This window comes from Equus caballus, chromosome 1 (genome assembly GCF_041296265.1).
Source record: "Equus caballus isolate H_3958 breed thoroughbred chromosome 1, TB-T2T, whole genome shotgun sequence".
NCBI classification, from domain to species: domain Eukaryota; kingdom Metazoa; phylum Chordata; class Mammalia; order Perissodactyla; family Equidae; genus Equus; species Equus caballus.
The window spans coordinates 117,964,589-117,991,145 of record NC_091684.1 but is presented as its reverse complement, the minus strand read 5'-3'; the positions used below and the strand labels follow the sequence as shown (position 1 = coordinate 117,991,145).

The 26,557-nt window shown below is 54.0% G+C and overlaps 1 protein-coding gene across 3 annotated transcripts in view; it reads right to left on the bottom strand.

Moving 5' to 3' along the window:
* Positions 1-3,762: 3,762 nt before the first annotated feature.
* The window catches only part of LRRK1 (leucine rich repeat kinase 1), a 129,008-nt gene continuing 106,213 nt past the window's right edge, over positions 3,763-26,557 (bottom strand). For 2 of the 3 annotated variants that reach the window (XM_023651451.2, XM_070268221.1), the window contains 12 exons: positions 25,572-25,711; positions 23,459-23,708; positions 20,843-21,009; positions 17,714-17,911; positions 16,419-16,696; positions 14,610-14,804; positions 13,732-13,883; positions 12,500-12,617; positions 10,972-11,088; positions 7,500-8,353; positions 6,995-7,096; positions 3,763-5,193 (listed from right to left, as the gene is read on the bottom strand). In XM_023651451.2, the coding sequence (XP_023507219.2) occupies positions 5,016-5,193; positions 6,995-7,096; positions 7,500-8,353; positions 10,972-11,088; positions 12,500-12,617; positions 13,732-13,883; positions 14,610-14,804; positions 16,419-16,696; positions 17,714-17,911; positions 20,843-21,009; positions 23,459-23,708; positions 25,572-25,711 (2,749 nt within the window). In that variant the 3' untranslated portion in view covers positions 3,763-5,015. The remainder of the gene's footprint in view (positions 5,194-6,994; positions 7,097-7,499; positions 8,354-10,971; positions 11,089-12,499; positions 12,618-13,731; positions 13,884-14,609; positions 14,805-16,418; positions 16,697-17,713; positions 17,912-20,842; positions 21,010-23,458; positions 23,709-25,571; positions 25,712-26,557) is intronic. The other variant, XM_023651452.2, reaches the window with a different exon arrangement.

The window sequence follows — 26,557 nt, the reverse complement described above, 5'->3', positions numbered from 1 at the left end:
ATCCCTCTGGCTGAGGGTCCTGGGTTGCCCTTCCAGGCAGGGGAGAGGGTGGTCATGACCCAGGGGCAGGGAGGGAGTCCTGGCCCTGGGTTGGGGGCTAGGCTGGGGCTGTCACATATACGGTCACTCTTGGACCCTGATGGGGTAAGAACTGTCATTGTCATTTCACAGAGAAGAAACGAGGGCCCCAGAGGTGGCAGAGCTTCCCCAGGGTCGAGGATTTAAACTTTCAGGACGTCAAAGTTGGCCTTGGGGTGACTAGGATGCAACCCTGGACCCCTTTGTAACTGTGGTTCCTCCAGGGAAAAGAACTCTAGACCACGCATACCCAGCAAGCTCTCTTGGGGCACATCGGCTCACAGAATGTTCCAATCCATCATTGCTGGGGCCCCTGTGCCCGAACCTGAACAGAGCCTGTCAGGGCCAGCTCCAGAGCATCACTCATTAGCTCTCAGGGCCCTGGCTGGGCTAATGGAAAACGTACCTGAACATTTAGGAATTGCATTTGGCTGCTAGTAATAGAGAGCTGGAAAATACTGGCTTAAACAGGAAATGGTTTCTGGTCCATGAAGTAATGAGGAGACTGGAAGTTAGCAGCTGGGGCTGGCATGGAGGGCTGCCTCCCCACCTCTGTCCCAGGTCTTCCTGGCACCCCCAGGGGCCCTGCCCTCATGCCCTATCGAGCACCAAGGAGGCAGGAGCAGGCTCGAAGGGGCTCCCACGGAGTTGGCCATTTTACAGCGCTTCCCTGAAGCCCCACTCAGCCATCTCCATGTCATGCCTGGCCGAGTTCAGTCCCAGGGCCACCCCCCTATAAGGGAGGCTGGGAGATGATGCACTAACAAAAGCAGTCTGTTACTGAGGAGATGGGGTGCCGTGAGCAGTTTCTGTCACAGTGACTCTGCAAGTGCTATTATAACCGACTGCCCATCCCCATTTCCTTCCAGATGGCTCCATTCAGCCCAGGATGGGAAATACTGTCAGGCATTCAGGGATGCAGAGTTTGAGGCCCCAGGCCCACCCGTGCCAGAAGATGCAGCTCCTCCCAGGGCAGCAGCCTGCTGGCATCCGGAGGGGGTTCATTTTGCTGGGTTTCCAGAGTCTTGGGGTGTGATGGTTCTGCGTCACCAGGCCTCCTTTGGGGCTCAGCAAGTACTTTCTGCAGGAGGAGCCATAGGGAAAGCAGGACCCACTCTCAGCCCCTGAGGTGCTTTGCAGGGAGGGGGAAGTCTGGTGCACCCCCAGGCAGGTCATTGCAGAGACTCTGCAGGCCCAAGCAGTCAGTGGCCCTGGAAGTGGGTGGTGGTCCAGCCAGTGACCAGTCATCAGAAAGGCTGCTGCTTTCCCAGGTGCAGGGTGTGGGTGGGAGGAGGCTGGCTGCCGTCTGCTGGGGGCTGTGGGTGCTCTCAACGTTGGGGCTAGGGGCAGACTAGGGTCAGAGCCCACCTACCTTTGCTGACTGTCCCCAGCCCCTCCTGCCCGTGCCCCTCTTTGCACGTCCACCTTGGCCTGGGACTCTCTGCCTGCATCCCAGAGACAGCTAGGGTGGGTTCTGGTTGAGCCAGGCCACGTGGTCGGGTGGATGTGACAGATTATTGTCCCTGTCCCTGAGACCTGATAGCCGCCAGGGGGGTCAGCTGCCCCCACGGAGGAGAGTGGTGGACAGAGGGGGACTTCCTGTTATTACCTCTGGACAGCAAGGCCAGGCCAAGGGCATCCTTCCTGGGGTCCGGGGCAGAAGTCCCTCCCAGCCTGGTTTACCTCCGTAAAGAGGCCTGTATACAATCTGAACAGGCAGAGAGGAAGATGAAAACAAAGGGCCCACTCCTCTGGGCCAGCCCAGGATTCTCCTCCCCAGCGGCAACTAGTGTCCACCAGAGCCCTGGGCATCCTTCAGGATATTTCCCCCGTGCACACCTATGTAGCTGTATGACATTTTTTACGTAAAAGTAACTCTATACACACCACACTGCAAGTTGCTTTCTAGAAAATCAATGCCTTTATTATACCTCAGAGAACCTTTCAGACCAGCACTGTCAGCACCGCCCCGGAGGGCTGCAGAGTGTGCCATTGTTGGAGGTACGGGCATTCTGACTTCCTTCTTGATAGAGGTCTAGGTTGTCTCCTCAATATATAACTGAGACCGTTATATATTGGGGCCATTATAAGCGACGCTGCAATGACATTCTTGTTCTGTATCTTTGGGCATTTTCCAGATATGTCGGGGTCAAATACTTAGTGGGACTGCTAGATCAAAGTTTAAGTGCATCTGAAATTTTATGGATACAGTCAAAATGCCCTCTAAGGGGTGGGCCCAAGGTAGACTGCCTTCCTTTCAGTCCATCTTCTACTGAGCAGTCAAAGTGATTTTTAAAGACAACCATCTAACACCCCTGTTTAAAACTGCCAATAGCTTTGCCGGGGACCCATGCCTATAGTGAGGTGCCTAGCCAGCCCCTGAGCACCCCTTCTTCACAACACTCCAGCCACGCCAGACTTTCATTCATCCCTCCCACACAGCAGCTTATTCCCACCACAGGGCCTTTGCATATGTGGGTCCTTCCACCTAGTGCCCTCAGATCTCCACATGCCTCTGTCTCTCTTCACCATTCTCAAGTGGTACCTCCTCATGCCTTGCCCAGCCTCAGCTAAATGCAGCAGCCCCCTCAGTCATTAGCTCCTGACTTCCCGACTTTATGGTCTTTATGGTCTCCTAGCTCCATCATCTCATTTGTGTGTTCGTTGTCATCTCCATCCACTAGAAGTGAGCTCCTAAAAGCAGAGATTCTTGTCTGTTAGATTATCACTGTGTCCCAGGGACAGTGCCTGACACTTAGTAGGTGTTAAGTAAGTAATTGATGACTATTTAACATTTGCCAACACGAGGGTAGTAAACGGCAGTTGATTGCTGTTTTGTGACTATCTCCTCACTGCTGGCTGAGGTTGAGTGTTGATGGTTATGGGCCTGTCTTTGCGGTTCAGTTGCTCACTCGTGTCCGCTGTTTTCCTAGTGGGTTTTCTCTTTTTTATTGAGATGTAAAAACTCTTTGGATACAAGATAAATGAGCTATTTGTCTCTCATTTGCCACAAATATTTTTTCCCAGTTGACTGTTCATCTTTTGACTTTGTGACAGTTTTTCCACGTAAGTTTCTAATTTTTATGTAGGCAAGTTCATTAACCATTTCCTGTCTGGTTTCTAACTTTTGGGAAGACGTTCCCCAAGCTGGCTCTGGGAGGCCATGGGCTGAATGTGGGCCTCTCCCCCAGCAGCTTGGGCCTGGGGCCGGGCTTTGCTCAGGGACAGGAGGAGGTGAGGTCAGAAAGGCGGGTGGGGACCGGATCGTGGCAGCCTTGAGTGTGGGCAGAGCAGCCTGGCTGCAGGTGATGGAGAGCGCAGGTGTGGGGTATGGGAGGGACAGGATCCAGTTGGCATTTGGGGGGTTAACTGGGCAGCTGAGGGGTGCTGGGATGAGAAGAGGCGCAGAGCACTGCTGAAGGAGCAGGGTGGGGACGGTGGTGAAGTGGGCAGGAGGCATAGACCCTCGGCCCCCCGGAAGTCGGTGCCCAGGCTAGTAAAAGGAAGCGGGGGGCCTGACAAAGCGGCCATCTCTGCCCACGGGAACTGCTGTGGGCAGCCTGCACGGGAGCAGCTGTGGGCCAGGGAGGGGCAGCCATCACGCTGGGCCATGGTGGGCCTGGGCGGGATGGAGCCTGTGTGGTAATTACAAGCACTTTACAGACGGAGGCCATGACTCCATTCTTGAGAGACTCTGTTTATTTTCAGATAAAAGGAATCATATTTGCCCGCATACCCCAGCAAATCTTAAGTTGGATTTTTATAATTTAATTTTAGAAAAAGGTCAACAACTTGAACTGGAGTATGATCTCACATTCAAACCCCTGTTCTGGGTCAAATGGTGACTCTTGTAACGAGGTGGATACGTGTGTGTGTGTGTGTGTGTGTGTGTGTGTGTATGAGTGTGTGCGTGTAACTTATAAAAATTTGTGTCGTGGGACCTATAAACCCCCCTTAACAGTTTCCTTTTTATCTCTGCTCTACATGTGTGTAGTAAATGTCTAGCAAATACATAATTTGGTATAAGCCCCATACGATGTGATTTCACAACCAGAGGCCTGACCACTGAGATACTCTTAATTTGTTAAAATGATAAACAAGATTATTATGTGCAAACAAACGGGGCTTGTGCTCCAGCTGCGTCCGAGTTTATTTTACAAAGCTATAAACACAAGGCCCCTTCTCCGGCCCTGCCGACTCAAATTCTCCTTCCTTTTGTCGGCAGGAGGACGTGAAGGCTGAGCCGGTGTTCTCGGCACTGAGCTAGCCTTGGCTTTCGGCTGTGTCACTTAAAGGAACCCATTCATCCCCAGATTGGGCAGTGCTCCTTGCCGAGGGTCCTTCTGAGAGTTTCTCACACAGACTTTCCTAAGCGGGAGACATCTGATCTCAGCTTGCCCAAGCGGAGCCCTGGGCCCCGGGGACTCAGGATCTTGTGAAATGTGCTGAGAGCTTGGGGGCCGAGGGGAGAAGGGGCAGGGGTCACGGCCCTCCTCTCACCCTGCCCCGAACTGCTCCCCAACTGAGAGCCTTGAGTGTAATTCCATCCCAGACCTGGGGAGGAAAATGGGCAGACCCTTTATACTGGGAAGGCCAGCCTCCCCTTTGTGTGACCCAGTCCCGAATGGGGTCCCCCCCCTACTCTTGGAAGTGGATGGAGGAGGCAGAGGGAGTTTCTGCCAACCAGACCCCATCGTCTTCCCTTGGGGTGTAAAACCAGCAGTGGGGGAATGGGGGTCTCCAGGTAACTGTCCTGGAGAAGCAGAGAACCCCCGAACCACCACCAGGGTGGTCACTTCTCAGCATTTCTTAGCAGCACGTGGTTGATGGGAGAATCTGGTCCATCTTCTGGGTCCTCAGAGGGCTGCGCTGCAGGTGGAGGGGTCAGGCCACTGGCCCGGCTGGGCCAACTCCGAGCCACTGTCATTCCACAGGAATTACCTTCTCTTCCGCATGCAAGCCTCCAGCCGGCCCAGCTCCTCGTAGGACTGGTAGAAAACATCAAACTCCCTGGTGCCCCAGCCCCGCCAGACAGCCAGGCACCACTCCATGTTTTCGTTCTCAAAGCCGCACACAACTGTGTCCTTTGCCACCACGGCCGCATCCATGAGCACCCTGCAGAGAGGAGGGGTCTGAGAAAACTCACAGGGGTCCCTACTCTGTCGGGGCCGGGACCCTTGCCCCGCACCTTCTCAGGAGCCTCGCTAAGGGAGGCGTCGTGCAGCCCAGGCTGGCACCACCAACATGCTCTGATGCCCTGCGTCTCCCTGCTGGTCCAGCCTGTGGGCAGAGGCTTTCTAAGGTCTGAAGGGCCAAGGCATTCACGGGGATTGTGTGTAAGGGACTGACTCCTCGGAAGGCCACTGATGCAATCTGAACAGGTCACCTCTGTAACTGGACGCAGACCCCTAAGTGTCCAGAAAATAAAATCGACTCTGATTCCTGCTCGTCAATGGCCCTGATGGATGGTGAGCCTTAGCTCACTGCCCCCATCATCAGCTCGGGCGCAATTCTTCCCTCATTCTAAGTTTCCACACGCTTAGGAAAAACAGGGTAACAGATCAGGCAGGAAACCTGTGCCAACAAGTCCTAACTATAAGTGCTTTTCTTGAGGCTCTAGGTTGTTTTGCATGATTTGTGCATGTCCACAAGCTTCTCAGGGCCTCCACCAGGTTGTGCAGCCTACTCCCTGCCTTCACCTCCTCCCCTGGTACCTGGCACCAAGGCCAGCATGTAAACCAGGATGTCTGGGGCCTCTGCCTCCCTGGGGCCTTGCAGGGCCTTGCGCATGGCGGGCACTCAGGAATCAACATTGGAGACATGTCTCAAAAAGCTGGTGGGCTCAGGCTATGACCCTCTTTTCTGGCCACCTGGCCTGCTCTCTCCCTACAGCGAGTATGCCTGGCTCTTGGTAAACCTGCCTTTGGGGGCTGAATAGGAAAAACAATACCAGGAAAAAATTCAGGGACACTAATGGTGGGCGCTCTGAAGTCAACGGGCCTGGGGCCTATAGACCCATCTGCTCTCCCAGAAGCATGACCTTCACTCTGGGAACTATTTCAGCCCAAGGCTGCCACCCACAAACTCAGCCAGGGCTCAGCAGCAAACTCAGAGCTTGTTTCTAGAATCAGTGGCAGGGCAAGGGTCAGGGGCCCCAGCGACTCGGGCAAGGGGAACTGCTGTAGATGTTTCCTCTGTCATTTTCCTGCTCTAGGGGAAACAGGCTGAATGGGATTTCTCCATAAGGGAGACTTACCATATGGGGCTGGGCAGACAAAGTGAGGGGTGCAGACATTGCCAGCTGCCAGAGGATTCTGGGAACACCACCCAACACCAGCCTCCCATCTCCACAGCCATTCAGACCATGTCCAGGAAGGCTGTCCTGCCCAGAATGACTCTCACAGTGGAATCTGGCCTGCCTCCCGGTAGGAGACCCCAGCAGATGGGTACGAAGGCATGGCTGAGCCAAGGCTGGGGCACGGCGAGGGGTAGATATGCTAGCCCATGTGGCCCCACTCAGTGCTGTCTGGGCAGGTGGGGCACCTCAGGAAGGGCTCTCCTGCTCGGCAAGAAGGACAGTGAATTACCTCGCTCCCTATTTCAATTGCACCTGAACTCTGGTTGTGGAGACATACTCCAGGCAGGGCGCTTGGTACATAGGCATGCTGGGTACGCCAGAAACAGGCAGCCGTAACCAGGGGCTGAAGCGTGGTTCAGCTGGTATTTGCTGAGCCCCTGGGAGCTGCCTGGAGGATCCCATCTTGCTCCTTCTCTGCCTTATGGCCACTTTGGTGGATGCAACGTTTATTTGTGGAGGACAGACGGGTGGGAGGCCATTGTGCAGGGATGTGGCAATGGGACCTAGATTCCCCACCAGCCATGCCCCAGGTCCTAAGGGAGTTGCCCTCTGTCTTACCCATGCGGAGTCAGCTCGCGGGCTTTTAAGACGGCAATGACTCGTCCCCTCTGGCTGCCTGAATCCTTCTCCAGGCCAATGACGATAACATCTCCACCGCGCCTAAGAAACCAAAACCAAGAAGGGGAAGCGTCTTGTCCAGGGCTGTGCTCCCCTGGGGAAATGGAACCAGTGTGCAGAAAGGCTCAGCACAAACGTGCAGTTTCTGTGAATGGATTGAGTTTCCAGAGGGCCCCGAAGCCGGGCGGAGAGGCCCTCTCCAAGGAGGAAACTTGACCGATCAAGGTTGACCTCGGCTCTCCTCTGTGCTGCCCTAGCTCTCTGGTGGGAAGATGAGCTTTAGTGCAGCCCTTCTAGATTTGCTAAAGAGAGCCCTCCAGATCCCAGAGTAGAGGAAACAGCTCCCGATGGATGGATCTCGACAGTGGCTGAAAACTCCGTTCGCCCTGCCCTCAAGGTAGGACCAGTGGCAGCACAGGAGTGCATCCCCTGCCGGGAAACCTACCTGGGGACCCAGATGACATCTTTCACGGCAAGGACCTTCACAGCCTGCAGGTGCTGGCTGAAGGCCTCCCCATCCACAGGGGTCAGGTCGTGCTCAGACCTGTCGGAACCCCCGGTGGGCCCGTGCAGCCGCTCAGAGTCCTCGTAGTCGGTGGAGAAAGGCACGCTGGAGGAGCTTGCTGGGGAGCAGGGCAGGCTTGAGGAGGACATGGGGACCCGGTGGGGTGGGGACGAGGAGTAGGAGGACATGGAGCAGTAGTCAGTCAGCGAGTCCTGGTGGGTCAGGATCTGTGTGCCCAGCTCCTCGCTGTACATGATGCTCACGTCCGCGATGAAGTCCCCCTCTGGCTCCTTCAGGCTGGCCACGTGGCTGTCTGGGGACTCTGGGCCCAATGGGCGCACAGGAAACATGTCCCTGAGGGGACTAGGGTCCCCGCAGAAGTACCGGGCACACAGCTGGTAGGTGGCTGAATGGTACATCACCAAGGAGTTGGCCTTGTCGTCCAGGCACCAGACCACCTCCTCCCCCGTGCACTCAGAGCTGCACACGACTGACGTGACCACTGAAGGGGCCGAGTAGGGTTCCAGCCGCCTGCTGATCTCCAGGGCCGCACAGTTGATGATCAGCAGGCCTGGCCCATTGCTGTACCAGACCTCGGACCCACTGTTGACCACCTCCATGGCCTTCACGGGGTAGGGGTTCTGCCGTGCATCTTCGTCTGGGATGCTGAACTTGGACCTGTTGGCTGTGTGTGAGCACAGGTAGGAACAGCTGTCATCTGGGATACCCCGCACCACTGGAAACACTGCCACAAGCCCGTCAGCCAGACCCGCCAGCACCAGGTAGGAATTCTGCTGGGAGAAGACAGGCACAGGTGATGCTCTTTCGTCTCATGCATTATAGGAGAAAAACAGAGGGGGTGCAAGACTCATCTTCTGCACATATCCCAGGTGGGCATATGCTGTCTACCAGTATACCTCGGAGGAGTAAGGCTCCTAAAAAGGCAGGGGCTGCCAGTGGGAGCTTCTGGGCATGCTCCCAGAGGAGGTGCAACTCAGGCCCAGAGGAACCACACCCACCCTCCCTGCTGGGAGCAGGAGAGGATCGTGCCTTCAAAGAGCATGGCCACAGCACCAGCACCCAGCGAGAGGTGTGTGTCACCTACACTGCATGGCCCTGCCTCTGCTCAGGCTGGGTTTACTCAGGCTGGCTACTTGCAATGCAAACAGCAGTGAGCTGCCTTCTTCTGGAGGTCAGGTGTGGTTCCCTCCCCTCCGTGAACTCTGTCTGTTAAGGCAACAGCAGTTGGGGGCACCCTGTGGGTCTACTCCCTGCTTTCTGCCTGCTGCCCTGACAAGGTGGGTGCTCCATGAGAGCAAGTGTGGGTCTGGCCTGGCTCAGGGAAGGGCTGAGTCTCATTCATCTCTGTGTCCTCACTCCTGCTGAACTAATTCTTGAAGAAATTTTGCTTCCAACTCCACCCTCTGGTGGAGGCACTTCTTGGCTGCTGTGCCTACACTCCCAGCTTATCATGTCTACTCTGAAATGCCTGTGGTCCAGCTGACGTTGACAGGGTCCTTGGGGTGCCCTGTAACCCTGCAATGAAGTCTGAGCTCTTCTGCAGCCACCAGAGGTCACGGGGCCGAGACCAAAGTTGCAGGGACCGGGCTGAATGCTGGGCCCCATCTGAGCAGGTGCGCAGAGCTGGGAACAGAGTGCAGCTTGCGGCCTAGATGCCAGGTGGGCCTAGGGTGGGGGCAGCACGGGTTCAGGAGAACAAAGCCAGAGCCAGGACAGAGCGGGGGTCCAGGCCTCGTGCCAGTAAGCCCCCCTGTTGGGAGTCAGAGGGTCTCGGGAGGTTGGGCTGGCCAGGCTAACAAGCAACCCAGCGTCTAGCTCCACAGCAAGGTCAATCAGCCCTAAGAATGTTTATCGAAATCTGTCTTCAGGATTTTAGGAAAGAAAGCAGCCAAAGCAAACAGGAGCAACATCTCTATCTGGAGTCCAGGCCCCATGCCCCAGCTGGGGCGGTGGGGAGCCCCACATACCTGCTGTGTGTGGACGTGCACATGCAAGAATGCAGGGACCTGCCATCCGTGGCTGCGGGGCAGCACGGCCTCCGAGGGGCAGGCACCCTGGCAGGGCGGCTCCGCACAGAGCCAGCTTTATTCCCTCTGGTCGTGCAGGCGATGGTGCCCTGGCTCAGGGGCTCTGGCCAGCGGTGGGCTTAAATAACGCTTTGTGTTGTGTTCTCCTGTGCTCTGGTGCAGACCGGGTCCCCAGCTGCCCAGCCTTGTCCATGGGGCCACAGTCATAAATGACTCTAAGGTTGATCTCATTTTTTTTTTTAAAGAAATGGAAGTGGAGAGGTTGCAGAGAAGAGTGCATATATTTTGGGACTGTCAGTAAGTAGTAATAATGCTCACATGTACCCAAGTGCCCCGGCAGAGCTTCGGGGAGGTTATGCCCAGAGATTTTTCTCCCAATCTTATGCCCATTTTGCAGATGGGAAAACGGGAATTGGATGATGGCAGCTAACATGTTTTAACCAAGCAACACCAAAACCGACCCCTGAGTGTTGACTGTGAGTGGGGTGCATGCTTGCTGCACCAACAGGTGCCCCGGGGCGGACCAAGGGCAGGGCCCGGAGTCCAGAGGCCACTGAAGCCAGGGAATGCCACTGGGGGGCTGGGCAAGGGTGGGGGCAGCTTCTCAGAGCAGGGGTCATCGGACCTGGAGAACTGAATAGGAGGCAGTCTAGAAGAGGCGTATGTGGGGGTGCTGCTCCTGGAGGCAAGGGCCCCTCAGAGTGCGGTGCTGCATGGGCCTGGGTCTGACTCCGAGGGGTGGCAGAGCCACCCAGGGCCGGGGCGGGGTGAGCACACTTGGGATTCATCTGAGAAAGGCAGGGCCTGGAAGGTTGACAAGATGAGTCTCTGGAGCCATAGTAGACAAAGAGGGACAGAGGTCTGGGACTGACGGCGACACTCCAGAGGCAGAGGCGGGGAGGAGAGCTGGCTGCCCTGCAGGGACGGGGCAGGGCCTGCCAGAGCCTGGTGACTGAGTGGCCATGGGGAGGCACTGGCCCACGCGCTTCCCAAGCCACTGCCATCAGAAGGGGAAGGGCACACACAGGCAACTGCTCCTTTATACCATTTGTATCAGAAAAACATTTCACCAGAATCTGGGGAGGTGGTATTTGCATGTGGAATGCAAGCTTTCCACTTAGCCTGAGGTTTTACTGGTCACAGAAGTTCTCACAAACCCAAAGGGCACTAAGGATGGCCCAGGTCTCCTGTCTCTCTAAGGCTGACTGTGACCTGGGCTTGGTGGTCCCAAGAGGGCATGGCTTTGTTCCCCCCCTCCTCTTATCCCCCCTGCCCCCAGCCGGGGGAGGAGACCCATCCCAAGGAAGGGAAGGGAAGGGAGGGATAACCCAATGCCTGTGCGTGCGCCTTCCCCCTTACCTCACCTTTTTTATAACAGGCACTGCCAAGAAGCAGGTGACGATAGCCGGAGTGTCCAAAGCCCGCTGGGGCGTGTTTAAGGGACACATGCCCTTGAGGCTGTAGATGTAGATCTTCTGGTCCTGCAGAGGCAGACGAGCCAACGTGAGACCCAGGTTGCAACGCGCCTGCCATTTCCTACGGCGGGGCACTTGGTCTTGGGAATCCCTCTGTGTCTCAGAAAGTAACACGTATTGAGACTTTCTGGTTGGTTGTTTTCATATATCTGTTCTTTGCAGAAATTTTGAAAACTATAGAATAGTCTAAAGAATAAAAATAAAATCGCCCCCAGTCCATTACCCAGAGAAAACCATGACTGTGATTTGGGGCCCAGACTCAGCGTCCTGTGGGTACCTGTGTGTGTGCACATTCTTGACAAGAGGGGGGCCACACTGCCATGCTGTTTCCACCTTTCCTTTTTGTGTGATGACGCACTGCAGGCACAGGCCCCGTCCTCCCGTGGCCACGAGGGAAGGATGGAGGAGCACCGCTCCACCATCTGCCCCTCAGGTGCACCAGAACTCAGCTCATCTGCGGTCAGACGTTCAGTCTGCTTCCAAGTTTTCATGACTATGATTACACTGGGATGAGCATTCTTACAGACATGTCTGTCTGTCTGTCTGTCTGTGTGTCTTGATTATTTCCTTAGAACAAATTCTTAAACCTGAAATTACTGAGAGCTTACGCGGTATGCATATTTTTGAGTTTCTGATGCATATTTGAACCATATTTCCCAACTGCCATCTGGAAAGTTTGCATCAATTTATGACAACCTCCCCTCCTGCCCCCAGTAGTTTCAGAGCATTTGTTTTCGAGCATTCCTCTCTGTTTCTCAGGAGACGGCTCCTGTGCTTTCTGCTGACTTTTTTCTTTTTAAAGATTGGCACCCGAGCTAACAACTGTTGCCAATCTTCTTTTTTTTTTCCTTTTTCTCCCCAAATCCCCCCAGTACATAGTTACATATTTTTTAGTTGTGGGTCCTTCCAGCTGTGGGATGTGGGATGCCGCCTCAACACGGCCTGATGAGTGGTGCCATGTCCACGCCCAGGCTCTGAACCGGTGAAACCCTGGGCTGCCGAAGTGGAGCGCGTGACCCTAACCACTCAGCCACAGGGCCAGCCCCACTTTGCCGACTTTCTTGACATGAAGGCAAAGGGTCTCTGAGCTGAGAGGATTTGCTGTGTAGACCTGGCAGTATTATAAGAAACCCAGTCTCTTTACCACCCCACTGGGGTTCTCTTACTGCTGGGATTCTGTGCTTGATACTTATCTTGGCCGCATCCCAGTTGCCAGCCAGGGACAAGGCAGGTTCTGTCACCCCTGGTGAGATGCTGCTGGCATTGCTCTGGGGGTCTCACAGGTGTGAGCTGGGGTTACTTGAAATTCAAATGTACCTGCGTGTCCTGTATTTTCATTTGCTAAATCTGGCCCCCTAGGGCCATCCTGCACCCAGGTTGCCCGCCTCGATGAGAGCCCTGCACAGTGGGTGGTTACCTCAGTGGCTGTCCACAGAGAGCTCTGGACCTTGAGCTGGCAGCTCAGCTTCATTCCTGGACAGTTCATCCGCTGCACTTCCAGGAGGCCCTTCTCTGTGTTCACCACTGTGTAGTTCCTACAACCGGTGACAATTGTTCGGTCAGCTCACGGTGGCCAGGGGCCGCCTCCCTCACCCGGGCCTGGCCTGCATCCACCTTGGAGGAGGACTTCAGCTGCGGGCTACGTCCACGCCCTTGAGTCCAGGGTCAACTTTTGTCATGTTCTGAGAGGCCCACGGACTGTTCATAGTCTGAGGCAGAGCCGGGTTCTGCCTGCCCAGTAATGCTTGAACATTTGGGCAGAGAAAGGCCATTCCCAATGGGAAGGAAGATTCTCCTCTTTCTGCGACCTTTGAGGGCTCGAAGAGTTGCCCGCAGCGTGAAGAAGGGACACCAGGAGTCTGCAGCTTCAACAAGGCCACTCTTTACCCTCCTACCGGCTATATCTGCCCCACCCCAGTAACATAGGAGCCCTCCATAGCACGGTAGACCAAGTCAAGACTAAAGACAAGATGGGTGAATTTCAGAGAAGACTGGGGGCCTCAAAACAGGCCCCCAACACAAGTGCTCTGAGAACTAACAAGCTGCTGTTTGATGAGAGCGGCAGCTCACGCCAGCCTCAAGTGGGCCTCAGTGCTACACTGCAGTCGCCCTTGACTCCTGCCTCAATGCCCATGGCGCACCTTCTCTTTTCTCCTTGAGCATCCAAAACCTCTCCCCATGTTCTCAACCTTTCTGCCACTTCACTGAGAAAAAGAGATGCAACCAGAAGGAAAGGCCCACAAATATCTTACTCAGGGCAGCCCTCCTGCTTGGCCCTGGGTCCCCTGCCCCTCACACTACTCAGCAACTCCACTCCACGAACTGCCTTCTCTCCCCGACCCCCAGCACCACTGACCACTCTACCATTAAGCTGTGAACAGCTCCCACCTTAAACCAAGACCCCCCCCTTCACCCCCACCTACCATGTCCCCGGTAGACCCCAGTTTTTCCTTGCTTCTCTTAACCACAAACCCATGCCCGCATGTGTCTATGTGCAGACTCAGCGCTCGCTCTTGTGCGGACTCCATCAGGCTTTCAACTTGCCCTCCACTAACGGTCTCTCACCATGGTCATCCCTGACTGCTCCTCAATTCCACAGTCGCCCCCCACGCCGGTCCCAGCAGGGTGTGGCAAGCCTCAGGATGTTACCTGGACTCCTCCTTCCCATCCCAGAACACCACTGTATACTCCTGGCTCTGGGACGAGAAGAAGGCTGTCTGCTTCCCGCAGGGCAGCTGGTACATGAAGGTTGCAAAGGTCGGGTCCTTCATCTGGCTCACTACCGACAAGGCCAGTGGTCGCTGAGGAAGAGAGGCCACCAGGGCCATGAGCAAAGGTCACTACAGCCAGATTGATGCCCATTCTGCCCATAAAACCAATGGTCTTGAACCAGGAGGAAGGAGTGGAATCTGCTCATTCAGGATCCAATGAAAACAGGGGCAAAAACAAATTCAGGTGTCTGCGGACTGTCATCGTCATCGATGGCAACTCAAAGTCAGGTGGTCAGGTTAGCCTAAACTCCGGTATTCCAGACCCCTGCCCAGGGACACACAGTCTTGTCAAGAATTCTCCTCAGACCTCATTTACTCTCAATAATTTAAACTAGCACTTCCAATTTGACAAATGAGTTTTAACCTCGGAGCCAATAGCCTCTTCTGAAAACAATTAGCTTTAAAACGACAGCATTACATTAAAAAGAGATCCTCACACTCTCTCTGCTCCTACATGGGGAGTGAATTGCTCTCAAGGGGTTGGTAGGCTTTGTTTGCATGACGTAACACAAAAGTTGGGGAAGAAAAGAAAGTTCATTTCTCCCGAGAGTGACACACACATAAAGAAAAGGAACTGGATGTATTAGGAGCAGTAAATATCTCTTTCCAGGGGAGGTGAGCAGCGAAGGCCTGCCCCATTTGTTCTAGATCCTGAGGGAAGGGTGGGCAGGCAGCCATATATGTGCACTCTGGAGACCCACAGCCTCAGCCACAGGGGCGGGAGGTGCCAGGCCCCTGCTCTGTGCCCCCAGCTACCTTCTCAGGCTTCGTGTCCCAGCACTCCATCATGAGAGCTTGGAGCCGATGGAACTGCACCTCCTCCGGCTGCCCCAGGATTGGGCGGATGCCCTTGGACAGCTTCTTGGCAATCTGCAGCTGGTGGTGGCCCAGCGCGGGCCGCTGTCCCGACAGCAACTCATAGAGCACCATTCCATAGGAGAACATGTCTACCTGGGCAGAGAGGCAAGCGAAGTCAGCTCCCCTGCCTGGTCCCAACAGCTTTCACAAGCTGGCCCTGAGATGGAGGGAGCAGGGAGACACGATGAGATAAGGAACACATGGCCCTGCCCAAAGGGAGACAATCATCAATCATCCACTGATCCATCTGTGTTTCTCCACCTGTCCAAACATCTGACTAGCCATCTCACCATCCATCATTCTGCCCCTTTATCCATCCCTCTTCCAATCCTCTCCTTCCTTCTTTCTATCCATCCATCTACCTGATCACTCATCCTTCTGCACGTTTATCTATCTATCCTCCTGTCCACCCATCCATCCATCTCACCGCCTGTCCTTCTGTCCATTTACCCACCCATCCTCCCATCCTCCCGTCGACACACACTGAGAACTTGCTAACTGTCAGGCACTGGTTAAGTGCTCCAAGGATGTGCTGGTGCTTACTCTTGAGTATCAAGACAAGGCAGAAAAACACAGACCCCAGCCTAATGGCTTGGTACTAGAAAAGCAGTGTAAGCAAATCCTAAGGGGGGGAATGTCTCCTAGATCAGAACATGTTGACTCCTCCAATTTTAATGTCATAAAAGGCCCGGCAAGGAGAAAGTTACACAGGCCTCCATAAGGGTCAAGAAGTAACATTTTAGGAGGAGAATGGCTGAGATGGACAGAGAATTTTCAATGTGAAGGTTCCTGTTATAATCTTAGTTCCAAAGTGCCTTGTCTCCATCATCTGCTACTAAGAAGTTCTTATTTTTGTCACTCTGCTTTGCCTTTTCTATCTTGGTTAATAGTCACAGGTGCCAAGTTAACCCACACATGCTTACGTCATTCTTGAAGCAATTAGTCAATGACCCATCTGCAAATCACCAAATAATGAGAAATTATAGACCAGGGAGTTTCAGTGCTGGGTGACTAATTAACCAGGGCTGGTACTGGATGGAACATGAGCATTGTAAGAGAGTTTTAAGTTGTCCGTGTGCCTGCATCTACCAAGCAGCTACCAGACAGGAAGGTAAACATTTTGCCATCATCTCAGCCAAAGCCGGCCATGTGGCTGCCTGGGAGGCCATCTCATCCTGCCAGGATTCACTCTCTTCTCTGAGCTTTGGTGATGTGGTCTCTGGCATTCAATTCAGCTAATGCCTTGTGATCAGTACCTATGGACCAGGAGCCTTTACCATCCTGATTCTGTCTGCTCCTCATGAGCCCCTGTGAGGCTGGTCCTTTGTTCCCATTTTGCACCTCTAAATGGCAGAGTTGGGACTCAAATCCGGACCCACTTCTGTCTTGGGCTCTTTGTCCACTGTGTACAGCCTTTACCATGTCTCTGAATCGAGGTTTGAGAATTCTGAGGCTAAGGCACTGTTCCTGAAGCTAAGGAGACAACAACCTTGACTTTACTAGGTGGACAAAGGCCCCTGTGCCCTTGTGGTTCAAGCCAGAGTCCCCTGGTTGAGCACGGGAGAGGGAGAGAAGTGTGCCTGGGGGGACTGGGAGCTCAGAAGCTGCAGGCACCACCAGGACTGCCTGGCTGGCCTCACATGGGGCCTGTGCTCCTGCACTGCGGGGCTGGGCGGACCAGGGGATGGCAGTGGGCTGGGTGGGTACCTTCTCATCATACACTATGCGAGGCCTGATCTCTGGGGCCTGGTAGCCGGGAGTGCCCTCCACGCCGAGGGCACCCTCGTGAAATGACTGCCGTGAGATCCCGTAGTCCGACAGCTTGATGTTGATGTGCTCCTTGACGTCGAGAGACCAGACCAGAATGTTGTCAGACTTCAGGTCACAGAAGATGATGTTTTTCTTGTGCAGGTAGGCCAGGCCGGAGGCAATCTGGTAGGCTATTTTTTGGGTGAGCATGTGTCCCAGGGGCATAAAGGAAGAATCTTTGCAAAGAAAAAATATCAAACTATCATTGTAATAGCTGTCTTCTTTTCTTACCTTCTGTCTCCCCAAATACTTTATATTCTATTGACGTGTTCTCGTCATTCTCCACGCTAGATGTCAGAAGAGACAGAGAATGAGCTTCTTAAGTAGAATATTATTTAGGATAGATGTGCTTGTTGTTACCGCTTCATGCACGGTATCTCATGCCTGGAATTGTTGGTATGATTGATTTTGATTGTTCAAAATCAACCAATTGATATAAAATCTGGAGTTCATCTCAGAGCAAGTTGCTCTATTGTCAAGGGGTGAGCTGTAGGTATAAGAGCTTCATTAAAAAAAAATTCTCTTCCATTGAGGGAGAAATGATTGATTTTAACTGTATTTCTTATTCCTGAGTCAAAAGACAGTGAGCTCTCTCCCTCTGTCGGCTCTTTGGAATTTAGTTACCCATTTCTCAAGGTAAACTATTTCAAAAGTTCATTAAAAACTAAGATAGGATGAAACTGACCCCACGGTCTCAGAGTTTTAACAGCGGTGGCCCTGTGTGGCGCATTATACACAGTTAAAGGAGGGATTTACGCGGCTGGTGGGCTCTCGGGCGCCAGGCCGGGCTGCGTGGGACCTCTTGGGGGCCTCATCTGATGCTCTCGCCTGCCCTCCTGGGGGGTATGACTCTCCTCCTTTCACAGGCCAGTAAATTAAACAACTTCCTGCATTATGGGAGAGAACCAGATCTGGGGACACGGCTCTATCTGCCTCCATACCGTGAGCTCCTCCAGCCTTGCCAACGCTACCACACAGGGTTGACACCTGGTGAAGAGCCTTTCTTCACCCACACAGAGTTGGCCACGTGAGCCCAGACAGCTGGGCCAGGCCAGAGGGAGCCCCCACGCCCACCCATGGCTTCCCTGGGACCTGTGCTACCCGCTTCAGGCTCTTGGGTCTTCCAGGGGCTCGATCGGGCCAAGCTGGGCCCCAGGCAACGCCCTGCGGAGCGTTCTTAGCATGGCTGGTACCTTTGGCATTCTCCGACAGCACGGTGTTGAGGCTGCCCAGCGGGGCGAGCTCCAGGGCAAAGCAGAGCGGGTGGATGCTGATGCCGATGAGCGACACGATGCAGGGGTGCTGCAGGGCGTGCAGCATGCTGGCCTCCTGCCGGAACTCCGAGAAGTTCTTCATGGCGTCCGTGGCCCGCAGGTGCCTCAGCATGGTGTCTGCAGGGGAGAGCACGGCTGTCAGCGCTGCCTGGGAGGGCGGGGGACGTGGAGCACCGGCTGCCCCGCTGAGCCCTGCACTACCCGCCCAGGGAGCCCTCTGGGCCACTCAGGGTGGGAGCCCCTGCCACGCTCGGAGCTGCCTCACAGGCACTCGAGGGGCTGGATGGGGCCGGGATTTACAGTCTAAGGCTCCAGTATTGTCACCCAGATTTTGGCCCCAAATGGTGGCATTCTTCAGACATTCTAGGCTGATTGCTCTTCCTTGGGTGCAAACTTGTCACACTCAGCAGTTCCTGCTCCCTCCATGGAGGACTGCGCATGTCCCCACCCTCGTCACCCAGACCCTGCTCTCATAGCCTCGCCCCAGCCCACTGCCGGCCCTGTGAGGCTCACAGTGGCATCTTATTCCAATCCTGCATCCCCAGAGTGTCGCCCAGAGCCTGGTTCAGACGACATGTCGGGAATGTGACCAGGCCCCGACCACTCACTTGCAAGGATGCTGAAGGCTGGTCGCTGCTGCTCACCTTCCTCCCCGCCAAGGAGCAGGGACCACCGAAGGCAGAAAGGCCCACCAGCCTCTCGTCAGCCAGAGAGAACACGGTGGGGCAGCCTTGGGCCTGTGATGCATCATTTCAGGCCAGAGGAGAGAGGCTATGGGCAGAGGGGGGCCATTTCTAGTCTGCACTGTATCCTTCTCCCAATGCCCTCGAAATGTCTGCCTGAGTCTCCCTGAGGGGCCTCTCCTGCCAAGTGGAGGGGCAGGACGCCACCCACCGTGACGTGTCCGGCCCTGAGGCCATGGAGCAGGGTCCACCAGGCCCTGCTGATCCTCTTGTGTCCTGATCTGTCCCTCCCCTATGTTCAGATTTTAAAATTGGGGATCATTGGACATGGAGGTTGAAACAGTATGAAAAAAACCTTGGCAATTAAGATGCATTGATTGTGCCAGATCTGTGCTGGCCAAATTTGGGTTTTTTAAATTTTGTTTTGTTTTCTGAGGAAGATTCGTCCTGAGCTAATATCTGTGCCAATCTTCCTCTACTTTATATGTGGGTTGCTGCCACAGCATGGCTGACGAGTGGTGGAGGTCCACGCCTGGGAAATGAACCCATGAACCCTGGGCTGCCAAAGCCTGAACTTAACCAATATGCCACAGGGCTGGCCCACCAAATTTGTTTCTTAAGTGTAAAGGTTTTGTTTTCACATTGGGTCTTTAACCCATTAAGAATTTATTTTTGGGGACTAGCCCAGTGGCATAGTGGTTAGGTTCATGGGCTCTGCTTCAGTGGCCTGGGGTCTGCAGGTTTGGATCCTGGGTGCGGACCTATACATCACTCATCAAGCCATGCTGTGGCAGCGTCTCACATATAAAATGGAGGAAGATGGGCACAGATGTTAGCCGAGGGCTAATCTTCTTCAGCAAAAAAAGAAAGAAAAGAATTTTTTTCAACTATGGTGTGAAGTCTGACCTGAGTCTCCACCCCAATAGTCAGCCTTTCCCCTCTGACTCATGATGTTACCTCTGTTAAGTGCCAGCTTCCCACACACATGCAGGCTGAATCTGCTCCCTTGACTGGCCTGTCTTTGCCCCCAGAGAAAATGGCCTTAATGCTTGTAGACTTGTAAGTCATGATGTTGGCTGGGCAGGCCTCTTTCCTTCGTCTTCCATTGTAGAAATTTCTCAGCTATTCTTGGGTTTTTGTCATTTCATAGCCATTTTAGAATTAGTAAAATTTCCCTCTCTCTCTCACACACACATACACACGTCCCCTCTGCTGGGATTTAGATGAGAACTAAAAAGAATGATAGATGTTAATTATGCCTCAATACCTTATGGTTTAATTGCTGCCGTGGAGGATACTTACCAATGGGTCAGTGCTGCACATGGGATCGCTGCTGAATTCTGGTCTGAGCTCATGTCTAGCAACTTTTTTTTTTTTTTTTTGGTGAGGAAGATTGGCCCTGAGCTAACATCTGTGCCAATCTTCCTCTACTTTGTAAGTGGGCTGCTGCCACAGCATGGTTTGATGAGTGGTGTGTAGGTTCGTGCTTGAGATCTGAACCCATGAACCCTGGTCTGCTGAAGTGGAGCCTGTAAACTCAGTCACTATGCCACTGGGCTGGCCTCTCATGTCTAGCAACTTTATGAAACTCTTATGGGCTCTGATGGTTGTCAATAGAATTTCTTAGATTTTCCGTGAAGAAAGTCACATTCTCGTCACCTAATTAAAATTTTGTCTCTTCCTTTCTGATGTTTTCTTCACAGTATTCTATGATTCTAATTTTTCTACCAAGAGTATAAATTACCATTATGATCATAGAGATGACCATGCTAAGCCCGGGGCAGTGAGAAATGTGATATTCAGCCAGCTGAAAGTGAGGAGGCCTCCTAGCACTGCACTGGTGGGGCGTTAGGTGGTGACAGGTGCCTCTAGGTGCAGCCACACGTGATGTGTGGGCCTGAGTGTGTCAAGGCAAGAAAGTGTTGCCTCCCCCATGGGGGTTAGGAGGGATGGGGGTGAAGTCACGCTACACTGGCTTCCCAGGCCATTCATCTGGAGCACCCACCTTTCTTTCGTTAGTGGAGATGGCTGAGAGGGTCCTGCAGGGTGAGGGTTCCCCCTGAGGTCTGACTGTGTGCCCCCACGTGCCAGGCCTGTGCTGTGGAAACTGTAAGGATGGCCCCTGCTCTTCAGGGCTCACGTCTAGACAAGAAAGTCATCTTCAAAAGCAATTTCCAGGCCTTGCTCAGCCTGCCCTCGGGCCTGTCCCACATCCTGTTAGGCACAAGGCAGGGCGGCCCGCGGGACCCACGCTGGCCTCCCACACCCTCCTCCTGCCCATGTGGCCTCATGCTGCCCTAAGGGGTGCGAAGTTTGGACCAAGGGAGCACATGTTTGAAAAGCAAGGCCTCAGCACCATGTTTACCTGCCGGGACATTAGCGAAGTTTTTGAATTTCTTGATCTGGAATCGCTTCACAGCCACAGGCTGGCCCTGGTACCGGGCCTGATAGATGACGGTGCCGCTCCCACCCTGGCCCAGGACGCTGCTCTGGTCCTCGCTGTGTTCCAGCTTGCTGTTCTCCAGGAAAAGCCTGCCAGAAACACAGCGTGGGGTCAGAAGGGACCTCCCCAGAGAGGCCTGTTGAGCTGAGAGGAGGGTTCCGGGTGGGACAGACGCGAGGATGAGCTTGGTTATTTATTCCCATTGCAGAGGCACAGAGCAAAGCCATCTGTGGGGCCAGACGGATCTGGGATGAACCCTGGGTCTGGGCGGGCTAAGCAGCCTCGTCAAGCCTTGGTGTCCTCCTCTGTCAGGTGGGCTCCTAACAGGACCCGGCTCAGAGGTGCGGATGGTGACTGGCATGGGGTGAAGCCTTTGAAGGTGGTGGACATAGAAAAAGATTCCTCTGGTCTGTTTTCCTCCAAAAGACTCTGTGCTTTGAGATCTAGAATCCATCAGACAAACCACGTTTTCCTACTGCTGGGTTAGTTGTTTCCCCATTTCTGTTTATTAAGCAAAGAATTATCTAAACGGCCATGTAGAGCTTCTGATAGGCATGACCAGTGTCCCCACAATGGATGGCTAGGAGTTCACCCAAGGGCAGGGAGTTTAGACCTTCTCACTGGTCTGTGTGACTAATCCCAGGTAAAAGGGAGATTTCTGTGGGGCTTTTGGAAATACTGCACGCCACTCCTGGAAGGGAGAGGGAGGGAGGGAGGGAAGGAGAGAGAGAGGGCAAGGCAGCCTCGATGTCCTGCCACTTCAGGGCTGCCTCCTGCTCTGCTGAGGTCCACCGGGTTCCTCATGAGCTACCTTTGCCAGGTGTCTCCACGGGAGCCCTCTGGGCCCCACAGGCCGACACCCTCTTCCCTGGGGATGCAGTTGTTTCCCATGCCTTCCAGGAACAGATTCTGCAGCTGCTCAGACTTTGCACAGCTCAACCACATCAAACTCCAGGCAGATGCAACTGTACCCGTTGCAGCCCTTGGGGATGCAGCAGAAGATGAGCTGGGCTGTTCTCCAAGTGCCCACCCCAAAATGACCGGCTTGGGATGTGTGTGTGGGCTCTTGGGGGCCTCCTAGGATGGGCATGGGGAGCAGAAGGAAGGTTGGGGATCCCTTGGGGCTCTCTGTTAGGACTCCTGTAAACTCAAGGCCACAGGACAGGGCTCCAAGGATGCCAGGTGCTCCCGCCCCCACATGCCCAAACTCCCACTGGGAGGAGTGTGATGCTTCCGGGCCATGGTTGGACCAGTGCCAAAGTTTCCAGAGAACCTCTGCTGGATTGTGAATCCTGTTCAGATTGTCAGGTTTTTCAACTCCTGGCCAAGTACTTTAGTTTAAGAACCATGCTACAGCCTGTAATTAGATCCAAACCAACAGGGACACCAATCTGGCTCTCCAGATTCCACGCAGCAGTTCCACAGCCCAGATCCAGCTGGGGCATAAAACATAAGAAGGTTCAGCAAATAAATGAAAATTCTAAAATGTGGGGCTGCCTAATCGGGCACCATCCCAAGAAATCTGATTTATACGAATACAAAACTCTGCACATGGTCTCTGAGGAGTGAGAATCCTCATGTTAAAGATTTGCGAATAAAAGGAAGTCATCTTGCACAAGAGCGGTGTTTAATTGTCATTTCCACCGATGAGGTAACTGGGAGTATTGAAAAGTACGAAGCCGGGAGATGATCCAGGGCAGGGAGCGATTTCCTAATTTAATAGACTCATCCAGAAGCATGCTTTGGAACCCCAATTCTGCAATATCTCAGAGTACTCCACATCTATTTTCTTGGGATGGAGGAGCAACTTGGAAAAATGAGAATATAAATATTCTTACCCCCAAAATTTTCATTTTCTTTAAAGAAACCAGATATAGCGATTCTTTGAATAATAAAACAACAGGACTTCACAACTCCAAAAAAGTTGGTAACTACCAATGTCAAATTGTCTCCAGGGAGACCAAATTATAGCTTCCAGTTTCCATGACTACAGAAGATTCCGTCTTTTATCAAGCACTTGGATTTTGTGACCATTTCCTGTTGGATGGGACCGCAGTTTAAACGTTTTCTATTTTCTCCAGCATTCTTTCCCCAGTTATTATCTTCGATCAGCACAGGTAGACTCAACTCTACCAACAGGTTTAGGGGATCTGAAATGCTCAGCCTCAAGGCAGGAGTCAGGAGCCCTCGTTTGCCAAGAAAGGAAATGAGGCTGTAGGTCTGGGAGTGCCCCCTCTTGAACACTTTCTATTCCTTGAGTCAGCAGCAAAATAGGCCTCAGAGGGGAGGAGCAACTCAGAGGAAGGGAGCTCCAGTTAATGTGAGGGAAAGACCGGGTGGGGTCCCAGAACGGCTTCACCTTCCAAGCGCCCTGGCCACCTGGGCCTGTTGTGGCCTCAAAACCAGAAAGCCCAAACCTGGTTCCCTTCAGGTAGCCTAGGATGGGAGCCTGAAGACCCCATGATTGGGCAGGAAGCAGTGGCTGCAGAGGCTCCCCACTGAGGGTGGATTGCTGTGCGGTGTGGCATTGTGGCATACCTGGCTGGGAAGTCGGTCATGAACAGCTCAGGGACCAGCTCCTGGAGAGGCACAGGGAGGTCGGGGTGTCTGGGGCAGGAGATGAAGTCCCGCTCGATGGCCGTCAGCACACAGTCCTCCATGTCGAAGTACTGCACACTGTCCGATTTCTCACTTGGGTCAGTGTGCTGGGCCCAGGAGCTCTCGCAGACCGGGCAGGGCACGTACTGCTCCATGAGTGGCGTCCCATCACTCTCCGTGGCCGTCAGGGCTAAGTGAGGACAGAGCGAGAGACAGCTCACACAAAGGCAGCTGTAGGTGGGTCCCTTAACAGTACCCTGCAACCCCAGGCTGGGTGGGCCCTTCACAGGAGGGGTCTGTCTGCCCTCACCTGGACCCCAAGAGTGGCTGAAATGTGACTGCCACACTCCAGTTCATTTTTGGAGAGCACGAGCCTTGATCCTGAAAGATGCATGCAGGGAGGGGTCAGGGATGCAGGGATGCACGGGACAGCTGCTGGGTGGTCCTGACCCCGAGCAGGCTGGCTGAGGAGGGGCCGAGGGCTTGGGATCCCTCCTGCACAGCTGGGCCCTGACAGGATGCTGTGGGCTGGGTCTGAGCTATGCCACGCTCCAACGACCGAACCACAACCAGTAAGGAGCCATTCTTAAAATTAGAAACATAAGGCTTGCAATTACTATGATCCTTTCTAGCAGAGCAGTGCAGGGGGAGAAATGTGTACAAATTATAACAGACAAAACCTAGTCATTCTACACAGGTTCCCTTGGGCAAGAGACACACAGCTTTTCTGCACACCTCTGGAAGGAGGTGCAAAGATGACTCTCCAAGGTGCCCTGGGAGGCACCTTGGGCGAGCTGATGGCCTTCTTCTTGCAGGGTAGGAGGTGGACTCCTAGAACCTTCCAGGCACATCTGCTGTCCACAGGCCTGTGTGTAACACACCCTGCCAGCTGTCCCCAGGCAGCCCTGTCTCAGGCCCTCAGCCCAGTCCTTCCTGTCTCAGGCGACTGTCTAATGGATGCCCAGTCAAATCCCAGCAGTGCCAGCTGTGGGGGACCAACGGTCAGCGGGGAGCCACAAAGGGCCCAGGAGGGTTCACATGGGCCTAGCAGCCTCCCTTGGATGGCCAAGCATCCCCAACCGCCATGACTCACACGCCAAACTGCCTTCTCTCAGGCCCCTTTCTAAGCTTTTTTCCTTGTAGGTCACCCTTCCCGTCGACACCCAAAGGACCCCAGGCCCTGGTGTCTGGAGCACACATCTGGAGCACGTCCTGCCGCTGTTCCTTAAGCATTTCCTTTGACCCTCTCCTGGGATGCAGGGCCAGCGTGCAGGTGAGGGAGCCAGCTCGGGGAGGCTGGGAGACTGGCCCAGCAGGCCAGTGGTGGTGCTCAGGGTCCAAACCCGCTCTCCGTTCTCTCGGCCACCAGCCTTCAGAGGCTGAGGGCTCACTGGGTAGAGGCTGTCCCACTTGGCCCCAGGAGGCCTCCTCCCTGCAGGACGCCCTGTGGGTTTGTCTCCACTCCAATAGCAAAACAAACAGAGGACCTCAACAGCTTCACTTCAAAAAGTATTTTCTTTGGGTGGACTGTCAATGAAGACACTGATCAAAGGGTCTGAAAAAGGCCGGGTGGGTGGTTGATCACCTCTGGGATTTGAGGGTGGCGGCCAGGCAGGGAAGCAGAAGGGGGCCCTGGCAGGTGTAGCTCCCTTCTCTCCCCACCCCTGCACAAGGGGTGCATCTCCAGCTGTGGGGTACTCCGAGATTTCAGCAGCACTGTCCTCACTGCGCGAGGCTTACACTGAGGGTCTTCTTGGACCACGCATGGTACCCAGGGTTGTCTTTCTTCCCATACACTGTGGGCAGCCAGGAGGCCAGGCCCTCACACGCCTGACAGGGACTGGGCCCAGGTCTGTCCTTCCCATGGCGCCCCAACCACGCCCAAAGCTGGACTCCCCCAGGGGTCAGGACTCTGCCAAAGGGCTGTTAGGACCCCTCTGGTTTCCTTGGGCTGAATCCCAGTGGGATTCTGTTCCCCAAATAAGGAACCCTGCCCTAATATATAATGAAATATTAACATGAGCAAACACTTGGTTCAAGAACATTCTCTCACCGGGAAACCACTGATCGATCAAGGAATTGACATGGTCTGTGATAAAAGCCATCGCTGAGAAGTCCCTCATTTCTGATTGGCAAATGATTTTTATTCCTCCGCTTTTTTTCTTTTTCCAGTTCACATCCGAGGATTCCACACTGCAACCCAGAAACAAAAAGGAATCCGTTGTGATCTGGCTGTGGAAGGCCCTGGTGTGAGCTCCTGGCCTCCAAGGCAAAGACCTGACCCCCAGGGGCCCACAGGGCCTGGGCCCAGCAGGACTGTCGGGGGTCTCTCGCATTTGTGTACCAGCGTGCGTGGCCCTGCCCCGTCCCCCCACCACCCCCCAACATGGCCAAGTGGTCACAACAAGGACTTTGCAATAAGGGATGCTCAGGCTGGGATCCGGCCCTTAGGTGAGGCCCTGGCGAAGTTCTTTCCCTCTCTGAACCACGGTGTTCTCATCCACCAAGCGACAACTGGGAGCTCGAAGCGGGAACATCTATATGAAAGCACCAGACACCAAGAGCGGCCCAAATCAGGCCCTCACGGAAAGTTACTTTCCCCTTTTTCCCTCTCTTCTCACAGAACTGAAAAATATTTTGAAAAATTCGTCGTAAATATGAAATAATCTTGTGTATTTATTAAGCCTGATTAAAAATCACCTGTTAAACCTGCAGAGCTGACTTTATGTCTATCTCTCTCAAAAAAAATAAAGAAAACAGGAGAAGGGAACTAAGTTAGGTATTCTGTAATGTCGCACATGGCATCAGGGCTGGGGAAACCAGTGGTATCAGCTGGGGCATCATCTCTTAGGATAAGGGGGTGTGGTTGGATGGCTGCAAGGCCCCTGCAGGTTCCACCTAATGACCATGGGGGTGCCGGAGCCTCAACCCTGAGCTCAGTGGCCGCCCACCTCCCTCAAGTCCTGGGCTGTGGTCACCACACTGTCCCTCACCTTTCCTGTCCTATAAGGGGAGAGAAGGCCGGGCGAGGATATGGGG